This window comes from Ceratina calcarata, unplaced genomic scaffold (genome assembly GCF_001652005.2).
Source record: "Ceratina calcarata isolate Rehan_Ccalc_2016 unplaced genomic scaffold, ASM165200v1 scaffold53, whole genome shotgun sequence".
In the NCBI taxonomy this organism is placed as follows: Eukaryota; Metazoa; Arthropoda; class Insecta; order Hymenoptera; family Apidae; genus Ceratina; species Ceratina calcarata.
In genome coordinates, this window is record NW_017176451.1 from 671,947 (window position 1) to 693,942 (window position 21,996).

At 41.1% G+C, this 21,996-nt stretch overlaps 3 protein-coding genes across 14 annotated transcripts in view; 1 reads left to right on the forward strand and 2 right to left on the reverse strand.

Annotated features, from left to right (window-relative positions):
* mol (dual oxidase maturation factor 1 mol) overlaps nucleotides 1-2,838 on the forward strand; it is a 4,989-nt gene extending 2,151 nt beyond the window's left edge. For 2 of the 5 annotated variants that reach the window (XM_026816580.1, XM_026816581.1), the window contains exons 2-10: nucleotides 61-317; nucleotides 636-818; nucleotides 926-1,158; nucleotides 1,240-1,297; nucleotides 1,368-1,502; nucleotides 1,710-1,929; nucleotides 2,070-2,281; nucleotides 2,338-2,533; nucleotides 2,621-2,838. In XM_026816580.1, coding sequence (XP_026672381.1) covers nucleotides 994-1,158; nucleotides 1,240-1,297; nucleotides 1,368-1,502; nucleotides 1,710-1,929; nucleotides 2,070-2,281; nucleotides 2,338-2,533; nucleotides 2,621-2,792 — 1,158 coding nt within the window. In that variant the 5' untranslated portion in view covers nucleotides 61-317; nucleotides 636-818; nucleotides 926-993 and the 3' untranslated portion in view covers nucleotides 2,793-2,838. Of the gene's footprint in view, nucleotides 1-60; nucleotides 318-635; nucleotides 819-902; nucleotides 1,159-1,239; nucleotides 1,298-1,367; nucleotides 1,503-1,709; nucleotides 1,930-2,069; nucleotides 2,282-2,337; nucleotides 2,534-2,620 lie in introns of those variants that run through there. The other 3 variants (XM_018030574.2, XM_018030576.2, XM_026816582.1) reach the window with 3 other exon arrangements.
* A 14-nt stretch (nucleotides 2,839-2,852) lies between these two features.
* Duox (dual oxidase) lies at nucleotides 2,853-13,001 on the reverse strand. 2 transcript variants are annotated; one of them, XM_018030580.2, is made up of 20 exons: nucleotides 12,482-13,001; nucleotides 11,260-11,337; nucleotides 10,874-11,035; nucleotides 9,478-9,665; nucleotides 8,928-9,132; nucleotides 8,680-8,846; nucleotides 8,166-8,402; nucleotides 7,556-8,001; nucleotides 7,122-7,323; nucleotides 6,651-6,977; nucleotides 6,196-6,420; nucleotides 5,888-6,106; nucleotides 5,602-5,805; nucleotides 5,146-5,458; nucleotides 4,698-5,072; nucleotides 4,408-4,625; nucleotides 3,871-4,332; nucleotides 3,624-3,779; nucleotides 3,421-3,549; nucleotides 2,853-3,284 (listed from the first exon to the last, which is right to left on the reverse strand). In XM_018030580.2, exons 1-20 carry the CDS (start codon nucleotides 12,567-12,569, stop codon nucleotides 3,156-3,158), a joined length of 4,530 nt encoding a protein of 1,509 aa, XP_017886069.1. In that variant the 5' UTR covers nucleotides 12,570-13,001; the 3' UTR covers nucleotides 2,853-3,155. The 2 variants fall into 2 exon arrangements, with proteins under 2 accessions (XP_017886069.1, XP_026672375.1); XM_026816574.1 differs by lacking the exon at nucleotides 12,482-13,001 and having other exon boundaries at nucleotides 2,854-3,284; nucleotides 10,874-11,031; nucleotides 11,260-11,333.
* A 1,597-nt stretch (nucleotides 13,002-14,598) lies between these two features.
* LOC108628625 (CBP80/20-dependent translation initiation factor) lies at nucleotides 14,599-21,467 on the reverse strand. 7 transcript variants are annotated; one of them, XM_018030691.2, is made up of 11 exons: nucleotides 21,303-21,467; nucleotides 20,626-20,855; nucleotides 20,120-20,230; nucleotides 18,348-18,471; nucleotides 18,172-18,271; nucleotides 17,059-17,299; nucleotides 16,703-16,934; nucleotides 16,520-16,638; nucleotides 16,294-16,440; nucleotides 15,988-16,116; nucleotides 14,599-15,911 (listed from the first exon to the last, which is right to left on the reverse strand). In XM_018030691.2, the coding sequence occupies exons 3-11, from the start codon at nucleotides 20,165-20,167 to the stop codon at nucleotides 15,681-15,683; spliced, it is 1,371 nt and encodes a 456-aa protein (XP_017886180.1). In that variant the 5' UTR covers nucleotides 20,168-20,230; nucleotides 20,626-20,855; nucleotides 21,303-21,467; the 3' UTR covers nucleotides 14,599-15,680. The 7 variants fall into 7 exon arrangements, with proteins under 7 accessions (XP_017886180.1, XP_017886181.1, XP_026672411.1 ...); XM_018030692.2 differs by having other exon boundaries at nucleotides 21,023-21,467; XM_026816610.1 differs by having other exon boundaries at nucleotides 20,746-21,467.
* Between the last annotated feature and the right edge of the window lie 529 nt (nucleotides 21,468-21,996).

Genomic DNA, 21,996 nt, shown 5'->3' on the forward strand with positions numbered 1-21,996 from the left:
ATATTATAGTGTACGAAATTTTTATATTTCATATCCATCAACATTTTCTGATCTATTTAGAGCCAAGACAATTGAGTAATTATTTCGTAGAAGACTTTCATTGGCTCAATTGGATCCGACGTTGTATAACTAAACGCAGCTAATTTATTTCGGACGTGTATGATGAAGCCTGAAAAAATTTCGGGAGCCGATGTCAACGTCATCGTCTATGCGGGCGTTCAAGTCGCCTGCGTGCCATCGGGCATGCCGCGCGATCCACGCTCACGTGTCGCGCTTCGTGTCGTCATCCGGGATCATCGCTCCCGATTGAAATTAAGGTACTGATCGAAGTTATTTCGTATGAGTGATATCGTCAAAAATAAAGTAAAGAAATGCACGATTTCGATGTACATAATTACAATTATTAGTAATTAAGTAATTGTCCTTTAAAAAGAATGGATTTTAAGATTTTAAATTTAATTTTGACTTTAATTCATTAGTCTGTCCTCACATTGATTTGCATATTGTAAAGCATGCTCGTCGCGTTTCCGTGCCCTCGGCTTATGCCTGATCGAACACCGGCTTCCGGTCCCGTTCTCGCGTCCACCACTTTCAGAAAGAGAGCCAACCCCACCTGTTCGCATTTTCTCTTTCAGCGCTCCCCTCTCGAGATCCGGTCCCCTCTACCTGATAGTCGGAGATCGCTTTCGCAGACCCGTTAACCTACTCGGGGCCTTAGTGTCTGCGCTGCCTCCGTGCTTTCCACGTTGGCGTTCGGATAAACCCTGGTTTCACAACAATTGCCCTTGGACTCGAGCAACCGAGCGTGCCGACCTGAGGTACATCTCTAGAAAAGTTTGGCTGTTTAGCAATTTGTTTAAATAGCATTCTAAACTCGTTGAATCGGTGCCCGTTCACTGTTGGGTGCCGATGGGCGCTGTTCAAGGGAGAGGCTCCGATGTCAAACGGTGTACGAAGAGAACCGGAACTGACCGGTTCGTTTAATCAGGCAAAATGAAGGGTTGGTTCGACGCGTTTCGCATCGACGGTGGCCCCACGTTGTACAGTTATAGCAATCGTACACCTGTCACGGGAGACGTTCCTCTGGTGATCGTGTTCGTCATCTTCGGCACCATCTTCACCGCTTTCCTAGTCATATTCCCTGGAATACGAAAGGAGGTCAGTGATCCATCGTTAGAAAACAAAATTCGTTCAAGTTTCTGATTTCTTTTTAACGTGAGCATTAATTGTCCTGCATAGCGGCTGAGCACGTTCCTCACGGTGACCCTGAGCCTTTTCGTTGGAGCGTCGATTCAAGGTTCGTTTAGTCTACTTTGCACGCAGTTAATCGGTTTCTCTCGAAATACATTCAATTTTCCTGCGTATAGTCGCCCAGTATGGATCCTCGTGGCACACCAGTTCCGCAACAATCGTCAGCACGTATAGTGCGTTTTCCAGGCAGAAGACTGCAGCAGAAATCGGCGGATACATAGGATTGATGCACATAAACATCACGTACAGACGTGAGTCATTGTAGATTGTAGAATCAACCAGCCTCTGGCTATTGTTTGTACGAAACCAATTCAAGGCTAGTTCCCTCTTACTATCTCAAGATATATCTGAATTAGTATTAAAGATATTAAAAGAGAAACAGGGCGTTAATTCGAATAAGCAATAGCCAGAATGTATATAAAAGTGGTAGCTTTATTTTAATTAATTTCTATACAAAGTGATACCGAACAGCGATAATCCAATGGATGATGTCGAGTACAACGAAAAATTCTGGTGGAGAAGTACAGGCGAGATGACGAGTGCATTTAAACAAGCGCTAAACCAAGGAGCACCATTCCCTATCGTTTCTCTAGCCGAATATTTCAGTCTTCATCAGGAAGGTTTCTCTTGGGGGAGTAAATATCGGCAGGCTGGCTATTACGCATCGCTTATACTTTGGTGTGTACGATATTAGATATACATGTTGTCGACTTCAAGGTAACTCTTGCGAATGCCTATGATATTGAATCACTTTTAAATCGTTCACCGATGTATTGTATGTTATTTTTTCTTATACCATGACTAATTGATTTTTCTAGGGCGTCTTTTGCTTTTTGGGTACTGATGAACCTTTTATTAGTAGTAGTGCCACGATATGGCGCATACGGCATGATCTCCACTGGAATTTGCATGCTCCTGACCAATTTAATTTATTGGGCGCTCTTACCTTGCGAACCTTTGATAGCGCATATCGACGGATCCATTCTTGTCTTCAATTTAGGCTGGAATTATTGGTTAATTCTATTATCTGGTTAGTATTTAATTTTGGAAATCGAAATAAATAATTCAAGAGGTAAATTGTTTCAGGTATCGGATGTCTCTTTGCCGGAGTTGTGATAACGGCCATAGACATGATTTTTCCCAATCAGTTTTCCACGATACTGGAGGTTGATTATGATACACCGTACGATAGGCACGTTATCATAGAAGAGAGTTTTGATACAAGGAATATCAGGCGGAGGCTGCCAAAAATTGAGGATTCTCTCGGTGATCGTATAATAAGGTTTCGAGTTTAACTAAAGTTTAATTATTCATGTTTTACGTTGACATGGAAAATTAATATATTGCATTGTATTTGCGATGATTGCAGTCAGTTGTCGTCAAAGTTACAAAACAGATACGATACCAAGGAGGACACGCAAGGTGTGATAAATCGGGGATACACGTCACATGAGACACCCGAATTCCAACACGAGGATTCTGCAAAGAACAACTGGTCTTATCCGTTTCCGTCATCCTCACGTAGGATTATCAATGATTGACATTCTTAGAACTGTTTGCCGTTAGTAAATTTTTTAAGACTTTAAAGTGTTCTTTACTTCAAATCCTAAATCTAGAATTAACCGTATTCCAATTTGTGGGACATCGAAAATAGAGTTTGGAATTTTCGAAAGGATATCAAACGATTATCTCTCACTCAGTTTAATCAGTTCTGCTTATCAATGCCATATCACACACAACAGGGGGCTGACATCAATAGTTCATTGGCGTAATCAAAGTATAAATGAAAAATTCAGTTTTTTGTTGTCATAAATAAAAAATATAATACTCGTTATATAAATAAGAGATGCATAAATATGTACACTCGATTCACAACTCGGACTCTCTCTCGCTCGTCGTTTGGACTAGCCGAAGTTCTCGAAATGGTGAATGAAGTAAGGCAGGCGGCGGCCCTTGTTCACTTCATCGCACGAAGACATTACGCTCTTCGTCAAAGGACGAGGCCCGCAGCTGAACACTCCTATTTTACTGACCTAATAATACAAATGAAACAAGCGTATTAATTAAAAATATTATTCGGTGTAAGAAATCAGAATCTCCCATTATACCCGGCTTATATCCGTTTTTCTGCACATTGAAACTGTAATTGAATCGTAATATATAACTTACATAGCTGTGCTTTTTCTGAACAAACTTTAAGAACGAAGTCATGTCAGGACGACCGAAATGATTTATCGCTTTCAGTCCAGTGAATATGCTCTTCTTAGATAGCCTCTGGAAATGGTTCTCACAGATATACTGCAACAGATAAATTACATGTCATTCAACTCATTCATATATCGCAAATAATCTCGGAATTGATGTTTGCTTACCAGCATAGTCGTACGTAAATCAAATTTGTGAAAGAATTGCGTTATAAATATATGAATCTCTAACACATCCGTGACATCCTTCCTCTCGACGTCCCTCAGCACGTCAATGAACCATTCGAAGTGTTTATGGGAGGGACAAATCCATAAGAAGTAAACCTAAAGAGTATTATTCGAGTTGATAAAACCTTAAGTAATTTATTTATAAATTTATCAATTTAATAATCGGCCTCGATCATATTATAATTACCTTTTTACAAGCGACACCGGAATATCTGTTCGTGGATGTTCCGAAGACAAGATCGTTCAACATGGAAGCGTAGGGGGTAACGCCAATGCCACCACCGACCATTACAGCGACCTCGAATTTATACCAGTCCTGATTGCCGCCACCGAAAGGACCCTCTATTCTTATCTTTGGATGCTCGTCCTCCGGGTTGTAATTACAAGGATCGAAATAATTGCGGAGCTTCCAGGTCCATGGTCCCTGGGCTTTGATGTGACACGAGAGGAAGTTCTCGTGCGGCGCGGATGTCAGCGTGAACGAATGGAATTCATTTGATCTGAATGCGGTGCACGAGAGCCGAACCCATTGTCCAGACAAGTATTTCAAGTTTGGTGGTCGATAGAATTTAATTTTTATCACATCTGACGGCAGCAATTCTGTTTCGATTATATCCAGCGCCATGTATTTGGTCCGCAGACTGACCACCTGAAGAAACGTATCCAACACACGTTTTATAATGATAATAAAACGATGTTTTTTTTGAGTAATTGTGCAGTTCACCTTATCTAGTGCGTAAATAATAGCAGGCCCAACGAAGAAGATCCAAAATCGTGGCGAACCGGTTATACGAGCCAAGCCGTGTATCAAACACAGAGCGTACAGAACAATGTACAAGCTGTGGGTGGACCAGAAAAATTTGTACGCCTTTTGACGGATAGTCGGATGCGCGAAAACGAAAATGATTGTCATTACAATAAATAACAAGATTCCTGTCAAACCTGTATAAGCAAAAATTTAAATTATATTTTATTATAGACATTTTTATGGGTATCAGACAATTTGATATTCACCTGTTACGGTTTTAAAAAGCCAGAAGGAAATCGTCAGTCGAGCGTCACTCGGGAAACTAATTTCACTGGTTAAACAACGAAGATGGGCTATTGGTTGAGTGGAAACGTGATAAAAATTAACCATGTGTCCCACTGTGTGCAGTACAGAGAAAAACAGTGCAGTACACGCGGCAATTTTATGAAATTGTATGTGCGAATCGAGAGGGATGTATTGTTGAATGGAGAATTCTTTGAGTTTTGTCAAAAGATTGCGAGACATTGTTAAAAGGAGTAAACTATAACAAAAGGATAGTGCCGCCGCAGATCCTCGTGTTATAGCAATACCAACGCCCATAATGTGTCTCAAATCCGTATGTTCAGCCATGAAAGAGTAATCTGAAATTTTTATCAATTCATTCTTGAATAAATCGAACATATTTCAAAATCCTTCAAGCTGTAAGTGACTCACATATAAATCTTTCGACGAACAAAGCAATGGTCGTGACGTAGAAAACGAAGAGATAAAATATGTTCTGTCGGTTTTCTTCGAGGAACGTGGAAACCGCATCCCACTGTTTTCGAACCCAGTTCTTCGAGTCCTCCGGCGGAAGTTGATCGATGTGGAAGCTGGTCATGCGAGCCACGTTCGTCGATGTGTCGAGGAAATTCTGTTTCGCGCCTTTGCAATCAAGACCGATCGCCACGAAATCGCCTTTGTACTCTTTCATCATCAGTTTGAAATCGTTGTACGTGAGGTACTCCTTTCTCTCGAGTCCGGCGTCCTGAAATCGACCGCGTTCAACTAAACGGTTTCACATTTATAATATGACGAGCTTACATATTTTCATATAACTTCAATTAATAAAACGATTGCNATTAGTTTACGAATTACTACGCTACAATATTCTTATAATAAAAAATTTACTTGAAACATCCCGTCGATCAATTCGGTAACGTGATCATCAGACAAACTAGTCGTTCGTGCAATTTCTACCAATGATCTAAGCATTTCTGATAGTTCTTCCTTATCTATCACTCCATTGCTATCTTTGTCGCACATATCGAAAATGATTCTTAATTTGTCTTCGGTTTTTCCACGCGAGAACAGCAACACGGTGTCTAAAAATTCCTAAAACAAATTCACGCCTTATAAGAATGTCTATCGATACCAAATGCTGATTTTGCCTCAAGTATTATTCGAATGCACATACTTGAAACGAAATGCGCCCGTCCCTATCCTTATCGACGATATTAAACATTTTTTTAACGAACACCGCGTCCGCCCGCATTCCGAGTGCGCTGGCGAACTCACTTTTAGAAAGCGAGGTCCTCATCACGGTAACGACTTCCCCGCTGTCGCTGTCCTCGGATCGTCGGCGCCTTTCACCGGGCCGCAAGCCAAACGTCAACGCGTAAGCTTCCCTGAAGAACTGCGAAAAAAAATTACCAATCACGAAAGTGAGAAGAACCCATAAGCGGTGAAATGGGAACCGATTCAATTAAATTAAAAGGAAAGAACCTGTTCGAGTTTCTTCTGACGGCGTTCCTTCGTTTCCGCTTTCGCGAGCATAATCTCCCGGCTCACTTCGGACAGAGTGAAGTGTTTCTTGTGGGACGTCAGAAATGCCTCCAGTTTCGCAATAAATTTTTTACGCGAGGCCAACGAATCCAGTTCAAGGACAAGGTCGTAGTCCCGCGGTATCCGTAACAGGATCAACGCTTTTCGGTGCCCCTTCTCGTTTTCCTAAAAGTTATAAATCAATTAATTCGAGGAGATCATTGAACGACGTCGAAATGTATTTTGATTCACAAATCACTTTTACATTTATCGTCTTAGATTGAAATAGTAAGTGTAAAATGATTTCTCCATGCCGTTGTTTCTCTTCGCAAGCCCGTAAACGAATTACGCAAGCGTTTCGAGATTCCCTCGAAAATTTCGACAGCAAGAACCAGGGGTTGCAGCAATAAACTCACCTGGGATTCCTCCATCGCGACCGTGTTCACATCGCAGAAATCGAACGTACGCAGTTTCTCTCCCTTGCGGTCGACGATGTGCAGAGCCGCTTCCGGGCCGAATTTCACCTTGACCTGGCGGCGGTGGTTCGCGTGCAACCATTCGCGCACGATCATCTTGTCCACGCAAATCTTCCCATCGTTTCTCTTTTGTATTTCCTCCTGAAGGATCTTTAATCGCCTTCGCCTCCTGTTTTGAAGTTTAACCAAGCCGTAACCAGCGCCGGCACACAGAATCGGCACGAAACCGAGAAAAACGCAGGCGTATATGTACACCAGCTCGCTTCCCTGTAACAAGCGACGCGATTAGCTTTCGATTTTCTTTTCCTTTTAAGACTCAGAACAGGATGATAGTGATTGAGTAATGTTAGGTAATGTAAAAGGGATGCAGCGGATAGAAAAATATGTTTCCGTTTATGGAAAAACAATTACCTCGAAATAGTCGTAACGTTGCAGAGGTACGCAGGGTTCCAACATGGTTGAGTTTAATTGATAGGGTTGGGGACAGGGATCTCCTTCTTCCCAGGTGAACACGTTCTTTTGGATAGCATCTGGTGAGATACCCGTCGCGTTCACTATTACGTCCCATAAAGTGACGCGACGGATATCCTCTATCTCGCTTTTTGTAAAAATCCTGAAATCAGTCGTTAACGATCCATCAGCTATCTACTTTTCACTTATTAGTATTAGTGCAATGAAACAATTATGACGACAATTTAAAAAGCTATTCAGATTGAGATTTTTCTTTTCCCTTTAAGAATAATAATGCGCACTTTTGGGTAGACAAAATGCATATTTTTGCATGCTCTATATTTTCTGCTCATTTAATTTTAATGCGCGAGCTCCGCACTTCATTTATTACTTACCCGGTCTCTTCGTTCTCAAACCAAAATCTATCGGAATCCCTCAAACGGAGGAACTGTTCTTTGATCACTGCAGTGAACAACTCCCCTGGACCAGAGCTGGACTCCAGCATCCCACCAACGTATACGTCCACATTGTTCAAATTATTTGAATGGATCTCGACTAACGTGCGTAGTAACGCAGGATTTTTATTGAATAATCGGGGATTGATTTCGTTCCAGGTTTTCCTACGGGGCAGTTTGAAATGCGCTCTAGCCGTGTTGTAATCCGGCAGCCCGTTGTCTCTCCCACGCATGATGTTTATAGCGCCCAAATCTCTGCGCGAGAATTCCATTGGCCCGTATAAATTATTTCTGATATCAGTGCCAAGGAGATTGTCTTCTTTCTCTGCTATTTGCGATGTCATTCCCATAAGCAGTTCCTCTATTGTGCTGTTAGTTAATACTTCCTAAAGATCAGGGCAGAAGGCTATACTATTGTTACAATACATAAAAGTCGGCACAGTTCTTAAAAGAATCTCGAGGAAGAAATATTTTCCACACTCTCATATAGTAATTTAAGATCCAACGGGAGAAAAATCGCGGAGGGAGGCGTTTCATAATTTGAACTTACGTTGGAATCCCACCAAGTGGAACAAAGTCTGATTGCTGGCTGATCGGTATTCGTTCTCCTATACTTGCAATTTTGGTCTCGACGATACAATCCTGGTGGTATTAAAGTATGCCCAAATCGAAAAGCCGCGCTTTGAAATATGTGACTGATACCCGGATGGAGATCCGGTTTGTATCCCATATAAGCCGGTGGATCTTCGTTTAGAAGTATCGGAAGATACTCGTAGAGAATTATATTCTATAGTTAATAGACGAGAAATTTATTTTATTTGTCTAATAAGAATAATGTATTTGAGAAATGTCTTCACAGAAAGTTACGGTTCGTGAGTTCGTGTTAATTCTCCAAGTGGTATAAAATTAGTATATCTGGTTGCAGCTACGTGTACAATTTCATGGCAATGATGTAACACGACTTCTCATAGTGAGATGACAATATAGATATGTACACGCATTTCTTCTAAGCGAATTGGTTTTATATCACACGACTCGTACTCCTTCTCGTTTCATATAATTACCTGAAGCGATCCAACAACGATACGTCTCGCTTTTTGAAAAACGTCCTCGTCGGACATTTCCGGATTTTCTTGTTGTATCCGAGCGGCTATCACGTTGTGCCACCGATAAAATAGTATGCCCAGAGACAGTAGCGGCGGGTGCTGATTCGTTCTTGGATCTCCCAGAACTGTACGTATTGTTCACCGCGAAAGTATTGTTAAAGTCGTCACGTGCAAAGATAAAAAATAAGAAAATCGAATGAACTCACGATAGAGACGTTCCGGGCTGAGCATTCTCATAACGTGCGGAACGGCGTGATTGAAAAGCGGGGCACGCATGGTGTTCCTCACGGGAAACTTCCTGGTCGGTTCCATGAGAAGTGTCCCGTTCTTGAAAGACCTCATCGTGTTCGCCCATGCTTCGCTGCTCGAGTAAATGAAGCTACCGTCGATCCAGCTCGTCACTTTGTTTATCTGCAACCTCACGTGTTCGGAGCTACTTTTCACGACTTATTTCCCCCAGTGGAATGGTCGAATGATTCGTTATTAAAGCAAATCGTTCAATTAATATTAAGGAATTTTCTTTTATTCTCAAATTGTTGACGCATATAAACGAAGTCTCAGGCACGTTTCAGGCGAAGTCAATCTGAATTCAATTGAAATCGAATTCAAGCGAAATCCTAATTGAAATCCGATTCACGTGCAAAATGAAAGTACAGATTTTTATTCTGATTCGAAAGACATGACACCGTTGGACCAATTATTTTTTAATTGATATAGAGAAATTAATGAGAGGATCGGTGGAAAGAAAGAAATTACCTGTTCACGAGGACTGTTAGGGCTGCGTCCGGTCAATCGATCGTAATCCGCCCGGCGGAAGGGAATGTATTTGTTACCTTGGCACTCCTTGTCGAAAACCGGATCGCATTTGTCCACGTCGATTCGATGGTACTCTATGGGGCAGCCACTTTCGCTGGCCATGATTATCTCCGATGTGACCAGTTGCCCTGAAATGGTTCGATGCACGAAGCCGGATAAAGACCCGATTCAATTCGAGGTTCAAGGAAGCAGCCTTCCAATACACGCGACCGGTTCTCGAAGGATCAACTTTTTTTTCCTGTGGTGGGTATCAACACTTCCGTACGTCGCATCGAAACGAAACGTGGATGGAATTTAGGAGGCTGACCTAGTTTTTACTTTTGGGAATCAGCTTTCATCTGCCTGGTCACACCATGTCTCTTCATTCCGGTTTCATTATCCCAGATTTTCAAAGGAAAGTGGAAAACGAGCCACGAATGATTGGAGAATTTCGTTTCTCATCGGACGTACAGTTTACGGACTCTAATGATACGATCCTCAAATGTTTTCGTTTCAAATTCATTTATGAAATTATTACGCTCGTATATAAGGATTGCCTCTTGTTAATCTTATTACAATAGGTTGATAAATGATTATCTGATGGCAGGAACAATAACGATGAAAAATTTCTACTTACAGTGAAATCCAAGTGAAATCGATGCTTACTTTAATGCACGTGCATACGATTTCAAAAATCGATCTTATCAAATAGGAAGTTCGTTAAAAACTACATTCTTACTTTCATTTAATAGTATAACAATGAATGATTGTTTACTGTCATTGCCATGCAATTTCTCTTTTCCTCGCTGCGAGGCATTACGTACACACATAAAATAAACACAGCTAATATAAAATTACTTTCTACTATTACCTTTTTTATTAATTGTACAATTTTTTTTCAAGCTATAACAATTGATCTATGTCAAAGTAGAAATTACTCGAGTATATTCGTACATGGGAGCTTGATTCCCCAATCTTTCGGAGCAAGCGCGAATGGGTATATGTATGTCACGCGGAATATTTTATCGCGAAAAGTAGATAAAAATGTACCCTGTACTTAAATGCTGCTCGTTTCTATCCCGACACCCGGACACCTTTTAGTTTACGCAACAACGTGATACAGATATTCGAATGCGCACACCGTCAGCCACGATAATTCCCTTCTCGAGTAATTCCATTTACTAAGTAGATATTCCATCATTCTGATTCATTCGTAAGAATTCCTTCTAAATCAGTTAGTTCAAATAGAATTACTTTTTCTTATACTTAGGGTATTAGTAGGATACACCTTGGCTATTGTATAATGCATTATTTTTTTATGAATATCTTTCAAAATGATGAAGTGATTGGTTCTTACCGAAGAATGCAAATAACGCAGTCCTATTTTTGACTGATGGCAATCCATCGTCACCCTGCATGAATAGTTGACTAAGTTTTCTAGGGGATGGTCTGTCTTGGCCAGCTAACATGTAAACCCCATCGGAGTACGCCGCTGGCATCTTTCGTATCAGCCTGCTATCTACGGAGGTACCGTGTTAAGATTGTCACGATTTAGTCATTTTCGTTTGATCAACTTTTTTAACGAGATTGTTAAAAGAGTACTTTGTTTCGTTTCATCAAGATTTCTTAAGTAGTTTGTGACAGGTAATTCGATTGCCAAGAAATTAAACAGGGTAACAAAATTGAACGCACGTGCTCGTAAAAGATAAAACAAAGAGACGTAATACTGTTTACGATACTTGCCGATCGATCCCCAATCCGGATGTGCAAGGTTGTTGTACCACCCGTCGTACCTCTGTTTATCCGCATTGTACACTACACCTGTAAGCACAAAAAGAAGACGTTTCGCGAGACTCGACTCAAGTGATCTGATAATGTGAAAACGAATTCCTAAAAACGTTTTGATTCATCAAGGTCTTATCACTTGAGAAACGATTCTTCGCAAAAAGAATATTTTCTAATATCAAAAGAGCTCACATAGCTCAGAGGCTCAAGGATTGTCCCCGTTCGTAGATACTAATTAGCTGAAGATATGTAATAAATGTGACGCTTCTACGAGCTGTCTTTTAGAGTTAAAAATTCTTTCAAAAGAAATTTGTCTCAAACGTTATTATTATACAATTGTTCGCGAAACGATCGATTGTTTCGTTAACGTCAGGAAGCGTTCCATAGGTACATGATTATCGTTCGGAGAAGTCAACTATGCACATAAATTAGCCGCTCGGAGCACAGAGGAGATCGCAACTCGGATATCGAAAGAGATCCGGCTATTGATTTCTAATTCGCAGAAAAGCATTCCTCTTCAGGGCAATTAATTAAAAAGGTTTCTCTTTTAAATATAATTAATTAGAACCTATAAATACTTTTTTACATTAACTCAATCTACACAATAAATGTGTAGGCATATTTCTCGAGGACATCACCGATAGATTATTAATATCGGTACTGAATTCCAAATTCTTGATTGTCTTAGCGGTAGCATTGTTTGCATTCCACTTGGAATAAGCCTACCTCCGCAGGTAACGCTCGATACTAACGAATAATCCTTCGAGCCTACCATCTGAAGAATACCGAAAGGAAACCTTTCTGGTTGGAGCATCGTTGCTCCATATTTTCACTTTCGGTACAGTTTCGTCCGTGGCTCGTTCGAGCGGATAATGAGAATCGCGCGCGTGCATCGTTTAAAACCGAACACGTTGAGTTTTTCGACCATTCAAAGATGAATCACGTATTCGGTAGCTAATAAACCAATATTGCAAAAGTTGTATTCCTTTCCATGAAATCGGATGAGAAAAAAATTTTTTCCTACGTCATCACTATCGAAGGAGCAGGCAAAAATTATCCTCAACGTGTTCACTGTACTTTCATATCTGACAACTCTATTTGAGATCTTTAAGAATGATCAATTTCTATCTAATTCGAGCCAATGAACCGAACGTCTGTGAAATCTTTAAAAACAATATACCGCTTCTAGCAGGCAAGACGATCGAAAGCAGCCAGGCCAACAAGTAGATCCGAAGCGAATCTGGTCTCGGTGGTCGTCTTCGTGTCATCGTCAGCGGCTCGGCAACGCACACACAAGCATTTCTTTGAGTAGTTCCCCTTTATCACAGCACTCCCAACTTTGCACAAAACTGTATTGAATTTAAAACAGATTGCGAAAACGCATACTGCGCCACTTCGGGTGAATAGAGAGGAACGCGAGCTAAAAAATTCCCCCGTGACACACGCGACTTAAACGAAAATCAGATTCGCGTAGGAGAGAAGAAACAGAGCCGGTCAGGGGACAGACGCAACACGTGCGGGCACACGGCTGAAAAAGAATCTCAGTGCCCGTTCGCTGGCTCTCAGGGTATGCCTCGTGCTCGCGGATTTGAGCAGGATCCTGCCCCACTACGACGAACGAGTGAGCGAGGGTACACCTCATACTCGAGCGGTTTGGGCCAAGAGCGCTCGGTTGTTGCCTGCGGTGTCGTGTATAGCCGTTCTTGGCTACGCGGTGAAAGTCGCCGGCCTATTTGTTTCGTTACCGCGAACGAACGCGCCTCTGTATGTCTTTCATTCTCTCTCTTCCATCTACGTTTAAAGGTGCGTTTAGACCAAAGCAGATGCTTCTTGTTCCTCCTTCGATTTAATAAAATATAAAATGCACAAATGAGCATTCATCGGGAAGCGATCGGCTACCAAGTTACGATTCTTTATATAATTTCCTTCGTATCTAATGAGATATTTATATTCATTATGCATCACCTGGGATATAAAAGAATAATTTCAATATAAGATAGAGCTCGGATCCTTCAAGACAAGGTTGATCCTTGCACTATACGAGGACAAACCAGTCCTTTTCTTTCGTTCTACGTTCTCTTTCATTCAGTTTAAACGCGCCTTTACACGTCTTCGTCTGTCGTCTTACTCCTCCGCGTCCTCATCGTTCCCTCGCCTCTCTTCGCGATTCGTTCACCAGCGCGTACGTGCATCACCGCTAACGACAACGACGGGCGCAGGCCTAGTTTTCGAGTCCGCGGCACCGATTATCCAAGGTGAAACCTCTCCTCGGTTCTCCGACCTGGAGGTTTCAAGGTCGACCGCGGGACGTTTCCACGGCGTGGAGAACATCCTGACTGGCCAGCGGAATGCGCGTTCCGCGTTCGGTTCAGCCTCTTTACTCCGATTCCGGACGGAACTCCCCGGAGGACGTGCGACCTTGACACGAGGATATTGTTCGATTATGAGATAGGATTCGATCGGCATAGCACTATGATACACGTAGTCGCTATTTTATTTCACTTTATGATTATGTATTACAGAGAATTTCATACATTTTTACAGTTTTTTAAAAACGATAATTCCGTATGAATATCCTATTTCTTTTTCTATTATTTGCGTCATATCAAGCCTAATGTAACAGGTGTATCGCTCAACCAATGGAGGAACAGTCGCAAGTGAAGATATTACGCATTCTTTGTTCCCGTATGGGAACGCACACACAAATGCTTTTTCTTATTTTTATTCTAAACAAAGTAGAAGTTAGATACGAATTTCGCAAGAGACACCTTTGAACGCAATAGTGAATAAAATAAACCGTGTGAGGCTCCTTAGGTATTATAAGGCTCCTTGTAATAAAGAAACAGCATTGAAATTTTAAATATGAAAAACTATTTTAGAAAAAATAATGATTTAAGGGGGAAAGGATAAAAAAGTGAAATAAGAATTTTTAGAAATGATTGTTATGTATTATAGAATGAAACTGGTATTGCACACATTAAATCAATTCTCGGGCGATTTTTATCGCCCTTGGCATGAATCGGCAAAGGCGATTGCGTTTCGAAAAGGAGATCAGGCAGGTATGTTCCTTATTAAGAGTATATGTCACGCTAAACAACGTTTCTTTCCGTGGTTGGCCGCTCTCTACCAGAAAGCTCTTCATCTTTCTATGATGAATCATGCGGTCCGTTTGCCAACAATTCTTAAATTATACGCAATCACAAAGAAATTACGCGTTCTCATTGTCCGCGAAACGAAACCTGAAATTAAAGAAACAGCCAGTACAAGGGTAAACGAAATAAATTAACGAGGAACGAATGAGTTGAACAGAGATCCTTTCTTTTTTGTATACGTACTTTATAATTGGAGCTTAACTATTTTCTGCTCGGATACAGAAGAAAAGTACATATGTATACGTTTGGTTTCGAAATTTGATGTACCTAAGGCAGGCGGAAAAGCGCCGCCTGGTCCAACAATATTTCCAGTTTCTTTATTCATCGTTTACTTCACACGTTCAAAGGAATACATCATAAGCATAGAAATCATCGTAGACATTCAAATCGTTTCGTTTGTTTTTTCATTGTATCGTTCGACAAGTTCGGCGGTAATTTTCATCAGTCATTCTCACATTCGGTTCGATAGTTTCTGCTTGATCGCGTTTACGGAAAAAGCCGAGGAAAATTCGAGGTAGAGTAATCGAAATTCGTGTTCATCCGTTTCGTTCTTCGACAATGATTGAAGAATCGCTTCTAATAAACAAAAGTTAGAACAAAACACATCTTAAACTAGTACAAAGCCCATACATGTGCCTTTTAAGTCCCGTACAATTATCAAACTGTTCTTCTTTTTTTACGTCTGGCTCACTAACGGGACATTTTCTAAATTGCGAAAACCCGGTTTCCGTACGTCGCGTCAATGGATTACTCTCATTGAGATGAATTAGCCAGTTACGTCGTTCTTGCGACACTTCTTGCAATAGCGATCATCGTAAATCATTTTTTGCTGAACCTCACGGGACACGATCGTTCTTCGCAGTAACAACGAGATCGCGGCTGACGCATCGGACACCTAATCACTTAAACGAACTAGAGTTTCGCAAGGAGCTCGTTGCGCCCGAGACACGTTTATTACGAGCTCGATATTACAAGCTGAATAAAGTAGAGCGCACGTTCTCGGAAACAAAAGAACATTTAAAAATGATGGGAGAAACCATTCCATAACATTTCCATGACAATTAGGAAACATCGCTCCGGGCTGTCGACTCCGCGCAACTCGCTCACACCACTCGTTTCATTTTTATTCGCATGTGTTCAAGTACAAACGATCCTTTTAACGCGCTCGCACACGCACACACACAGAAAAACCGACGAACGGACGGAGGAATCGAAAGGGCGGAAGGATCATTTCGAGGTCGATCCCGGATAGTAATAAACGACCGCCGGCGCTGGGAGCTGCCAATGGGCGGCGTGAAGTTCGATCAATTGTAAGAGAGTCTTTCTGACCGACGGTAATATCGTGTCCTCCGCGAGGAAAGCGTCCCTCAGGCTTCCCAATAGTTGCTGCAACTGAGCCGGCAACTCCGTGTCCAGATCCTTGCCGATGCATGTCAGAATGAAGAACAGGCAATCCGTCTTTAAGGCAAGAGAATCCAATCTTTGACGATTTTGCTTAAATATTGATAATAAAACCATTACGCATTGAACCTACCTCAGCCAAAGAATTGACGACTGGAGGTTGCAAGCAATCTTGGCAGCACTTCCAGAGCAACGTAAGAAGGACGCGTCCGGGTGGAACGCCCTCCTGTTGCGTCTTTAACTGTAACTGCCTTCGCTTTAACTATAATCGCAAATCATGCATATTTATGAGAACAAACACGTGTCTACGTCAATCGATTGGTTCGATAAAAAATGAAATAGATCGGACCGATGGAACATGATGAATTATATGATCTGAGACGTACATGTAGTACATATAGCAGAGAAACAAAAAATTTATTCAAATAATTTGTTCTACCTGGCAATACATCTCGTTCAAGAAGGTCATGAAAGCTGAGTAACGATGATAGCTGGATCCGTCGCCGTAGAGGATCTTAGCTCGATCCTGGTACCACTGCTGGCACATATTTAACAAGGACTCTAAGAAAGTTTCCTTAGTCTCTTTCTGTGTCAAAAATTGCAATAGTGATCCTTAAACAATTTGAAATTGATCTTAAATTATAATTCGATGAAGTGACAATTACTTCTATAATAGTGATGCAAATCTTCGCCGCAGGTTCTGCATACTTCCGATTCTCTACGACTCTCTCCAAGATGTGTCGTACGAGTTCCATCAAGGCTCGCGCATTCAGTAAGTTTGGATCTAAATAGAAAAAGTGATGCACGAAAAATAAAAAATGGAAATAGAAAAATATTTAAGGTTTTACCTTCGATAGCTCTGAGAAGCGAATCCTGAATCGCCGATGGGAATTTCCCCAATTCAGACGCGTCTGAAATATTCATCGCCTTCGCGGCCAACACGTCGGCTGCGTTTAAGCTTTTCGATCGTTTCAGGCCGTAAGTAGAGACAAAGGACAACGATTTTGTGAGTCTGGGGGGTTTTGCTGGGTTGGCTTTAGCTTCATTTTGATCCATATTGAAATGGACCCTCCCTGAACCCTAATTTACAAAACTTGTACAATGCAAAATGAAATAATCGAAGTACGTAAGAAAATAGTATAGAAAAATTGAATTCCTACGTTCCATCACTTCTCTATCTATGAAATGTTAAATTAGAAATTACATGCAAGATATTTCCACTCGATGCCGACGTGTCAAGCGGATGTGACTGTTTTAACACCGAGCTCGTCGAATGATGCCCGCTCTGTGAATGACGAGATGATTGATGATGCTGCTGCTGCTGCTGTTGAAGAGTATGTTGTATCTGTTGCTGATGCTGAGCGTAAAGATATCGATGCACGTTTCCGCTCGACTTGCTGTGCTGCAGGTAGTACGGAGATCGCTCTGAGGCATTCGTCCGAGACCTGAATCAAGATCGTTAAACATCGATCACTTAAGCGGGAAACGCTAAGCTGAAATTATTGTCAGCGTTATCCAGTTAGCGTGGGACGCGTTGAGAAACTAATATTCGCATTCATTCAACGCTCGTTAGTATTTTCAACGTAATGTCTTTTAACGCCACCGCACTGGTAAGGATTAACAGTTTATCAAAGCGTCGTTGCAACACACTGACATAATCCTGCACTCTATCTTTCACTGTGAACGCCGAGGTGAATACTAATCTATGATATCGGGACTGCGTAAGCCTCGTTAAAGAATGAATCCGGTTTCGAAATTAATTTTAACTGCTTTTACTTCCATTGAAAATGTATCTTCTATCGCGAATTCAGGATTTGTCTACGACATAATGAATCTCCGTACTGTTCGGACAAAACGTTGGCAAATTTGAAATTTGACATTGAGATATTACCCTTCGCAATGAAATTCAATTTACGCTGGACGTATAAATCCTTTAGGCCGGCTTTAGATCTATGCAACGTGTGGTCGCGCACCCGCGCGAAATCCATTTAAAAGGATCGTCTTCTGGTGCGCACCGAAATATGAACAAACTGACGAATCGCGCAAAGAGAGAAAGGAAAGTCGGGCTTCACGCTCTTTTCCCATGAAAATCAGTTTCGTAAATGCTATATCTCAAAAACTAGCAAAAAGCAAATGAATACAATAAAGAAGTGTGTCATAATAAAGACTTCTCCTTCGTCATAAATAAATTTCGCTATAAATGATCAAGCGTCGGCAACTCCACTTAGAAGAATTTTGCGTCGGCTTTCTACACATCTTCTCAACTGTTCTCGATACCTAGATCGAGAGTTCCAATCATTTCATTTTATATACTTACTTCGAAGAATGCGAGTCATTCTGCTTCATAGTGAACTCCTTAGCGTGTACGTTTAGTCGTGGATTAGTAGCGTTCGCCGTGTTTCCTTCCGTTCTTCCTCCTATAATAGCGACATCAGATTGACTGACATTTTTTAAATAGAATTTTAAGATAATCGTTTAAAATAATATCAATACCTGGAGGTCGGTAAATTTCCAAGGAAGGTTTATTTTTTAACGTAGCTACGTTATTATTATTGTTGTTATTACTGCTACTATTATTGTTATTATTATTTCCTTTCTGCGGAAGAGCATCCTTCATCTGCAAAATTTAACAAATTTCGAATACTTCCCACGTGTACACAACGTTCTAAGACAGCTTCAATAATAATAGAAGAACAGCTCGATTTTTAAATCGCAGTCTTTCCAACAACGATTTCATCATTTATACGTAACAGACCTGTGATAAAAACTCAACAGGAGACAATCGTTGAATAGGATTTTCCCGCTGAAGTTAAATCCGACAATCTATATCCATCGCAACGATCTCTAAGAAGACCTCGATGCCTAGTTTCCCAAAAGAAGTTCTCGAACGTGCTCGCAATAAAGAAAGGCTTAATCGCTTGGCGGCATTTCGAATCGAAAGACGCAGTACCGAAACAAACGGGATGAGACTCACAGTGAAAAACGTGCGAGAATCATCGTAGTGTCCAAGGGCATCGAGTGAGCGTCGGATGGAGGTCCTGGTGGCGCGAGGGTGGCAGTGACAGTAGTATAGTGACCGGCGAACGAGGAAATATCACCCTTGACCGAGGCGAGTTACGAGGGAAAATATCGCGGGCGTCCGCGTTTTTTCGTCGAATTTTCTTCCAGCTTTTTCCGCGTTGTCGCTCGTCGCCGCGCGTTACAAGCGGACTCCGATGACTGTCGACTAATAATAGACGGGCACGGCCACGAGCGAGCGAGCCGAAGCGAACCAGCGAATATACAGCCACACGATACGAGTTTACATGCGTATTAATGCGCGGCTGCAACGCGCTGGCCTGAAATATCTGGCGAGTGGCGAGCGAGAGTCATCCGCGGCTGTCGAGCCCGAAACATGTTTTAAGAAATCCGCGGAATCATCGGCTTCCAACGATAATTTAGAATCCGGAGCAACGCGGCATCGTCTTCAAGATAGAAAGTGGTGCGGGCAGTGTGGAAGGGATTCAAAAGGGTGAAAATGAAACGAGACATGAAATTAAAAATGAACAGATTAAAATAATATTTATTTATATTAATATAATGAAGTATTAGTTGGGAAAGTTATTAGTTATATTAAGCAACTTTGCAAACGTGAAGTCATTATTACAGAAATATCCTTGTACTCGAATCTAAACTACTTAGCTTGAATAGTGCTCTCAGATCTCAGCTTACAATGTTGGCGCCTGTTAGAATTTTTCAGCCGAAATGGACATTGAATACGTGTTGTCTTTGTGAATAATTCAAATAAAATTGCTTCGATTCTAAAATAGATCTAAAATCACAATCTGAACAGAAAAGTAGCCAATTTATAATGTTTCGTTATATGTTATTGCGTTTAGTGAAGCAAGGGATAAATAGGAATGCAGTGCAAAACGTAATGGTAATGCTTTGTATTGACGATAAACTTGACACTGATACAAGCAGCAGAATTGAACACAAGTATTTTAGTTTATTTAGCAGTTAAAGTACAACAGAATTAACAATTAAAATTGTTCCCAATTTGAATTATAATAGAAATCTAATTAATATCAATCAGAGTTTAGGATTAAAAACGTGCGACGCGTGTTGGCTTCGGTTCCATTTCCGTTTGCATCGAAAATATCTATGACTAACGCAATATCTGTGAGTGTATTCACCATTCTTAGGCAAACGACATCCTAGGCTGTCCTTCGTTTTATATTACCGAAACGCTCATACGTTATCCGCGTATACGTTCATTAACTTACCTTTACAGCCTCTTCCTTCATGGGGGACAAGCGTGCGACGCGTACCATCTTGCAAGGCAATTATCCGATTACAGCGGCCGAAAGAATCAACGAGCCGCAGCACCAATTAAACTAAATGTTCCAACAAATGCACCTTCATTATCGTACACTTGTTTATAACCAAATTTACGTGTTTAAGTTAAATTTTACAGAAAAATTGTGGAAAATCAATGCGAGTGGCTCGAGTCACTAGAGTTTTAGAGAAAAATTAAATAAAATAGAAGTGACTCACGTGTTTAACTTTTTAATCAATGTATTTAAATTTTTAACACTAATGTTTTAAAATTCAAATTGTTATTTTAATATTTCAATATTTAATTTGGAACTCAGTACGAGTTGCGCAAGTAGCTCATTGGATTTTTTACCCACATAAACGTAGACGGGTACGCGTCGTCGTTAGTGGCATACGATGAGCAAAGGTTGTTCATGTTAAAAATCCAATGAGTTAGGCGTACAATTCAACAAACCTTTATTCGGGTACATCGCAGAGCAAAGAAAATTTGTCGAGATTACTTCGAGATTTGCGAAGAAACGTTCGTAGTATTTGATAGATTCGTTGGAAAAATGTAATTTATGTTCGTTCGTACACAGTTTCGTTTTACCGGTACCGGAGGGCCGGAAGTGAGCCGCGGCACTGACGTTGTTCTCTGTTGCCCGTTGCTGGCACTCGATCAACCGATTCGAGACAACCGCGAACCTGTATTCAAATTATCGCGATGAATCATTGTTCCCCCTTTCGCGATTATGCGCTCATCCTAGGTGTGATCTTCGAACCCATTTGCTATGTAATTACGCGTTTTCAAAAACTGTATATTCTCTCGATCAGAAATTAATTAAATAAGTGCAAATATAAATGTAACACACTCTTTACATTTCCTATGCAATTTCGAACAACGCACGTATTCAGCTTTACTTAAAAGGAAAAAAAAGAATTCCAACTAGATCCACACTCGACTAAAATCGCCGCGTAAAACCTCGATTATCAACGGCTAAACCTGACAACACTTGGAACATTTTTCTTAGAGATCACTTGGAATGAACGCGATCGATTTCCCGAGTGCAACATCAATGCGGGCGACTCGAATGGCTAGAACTGCGACGCATCATCGATCTTGCGACGCGCGTTCGCGTGCTCAATGCTCACACGTTCAAACAGCGAAAACGGAAGGGTGAGCGACGACGACGACGCGACGTTCCGCTTCGAGGCGATGCCATTTACGCGCACATTACACGTGTTCGCGATGAACGATCGAGCTGGATCATCCGCGATCCGTCCACTCGCTCGTCCGTGAATCCTCGACCACGCATGGTCGCGCCCACGCGAATGACGCTGGTTCTCCATACTCGTTGTAGGCATACGTATGTACATATGCATACAGACTATACGATCATTAAGTATGACACGTATTGTGTGCGCGACGTCTAAACGTCCTTTGAACGCAATCAGCTGTTGCGTTTAAGTTTTACGTTTATTAAATTTATTTACGCACTCAATCTAGTTGAAACAATAGTACTGTTTAATATTATGACCAGGCATCTAGAATGACTATGAATTTCAAACTTAAATTAATATTTCCCCGCGCGCGCATGGTCTTGCTTTGCAATTGCTAATGTATAACAAAGGTATGTCACAAATTATTATATTTATTTGTAAATACGAATTAGGGGATTACAAACGATGGTGGCAATAAGTCAATTGAAGAATTTATATTTTTCTTAAAATTGGAAGCATCAAATCATTTATCACTTGGCTGGCCAATGGCTAGTGTTTTCGTTTTGCACATCCTTCGATTTCTCTTTTTCTCTTGTTTTCTTCAAGCGCTTAAACTAATGTGTAT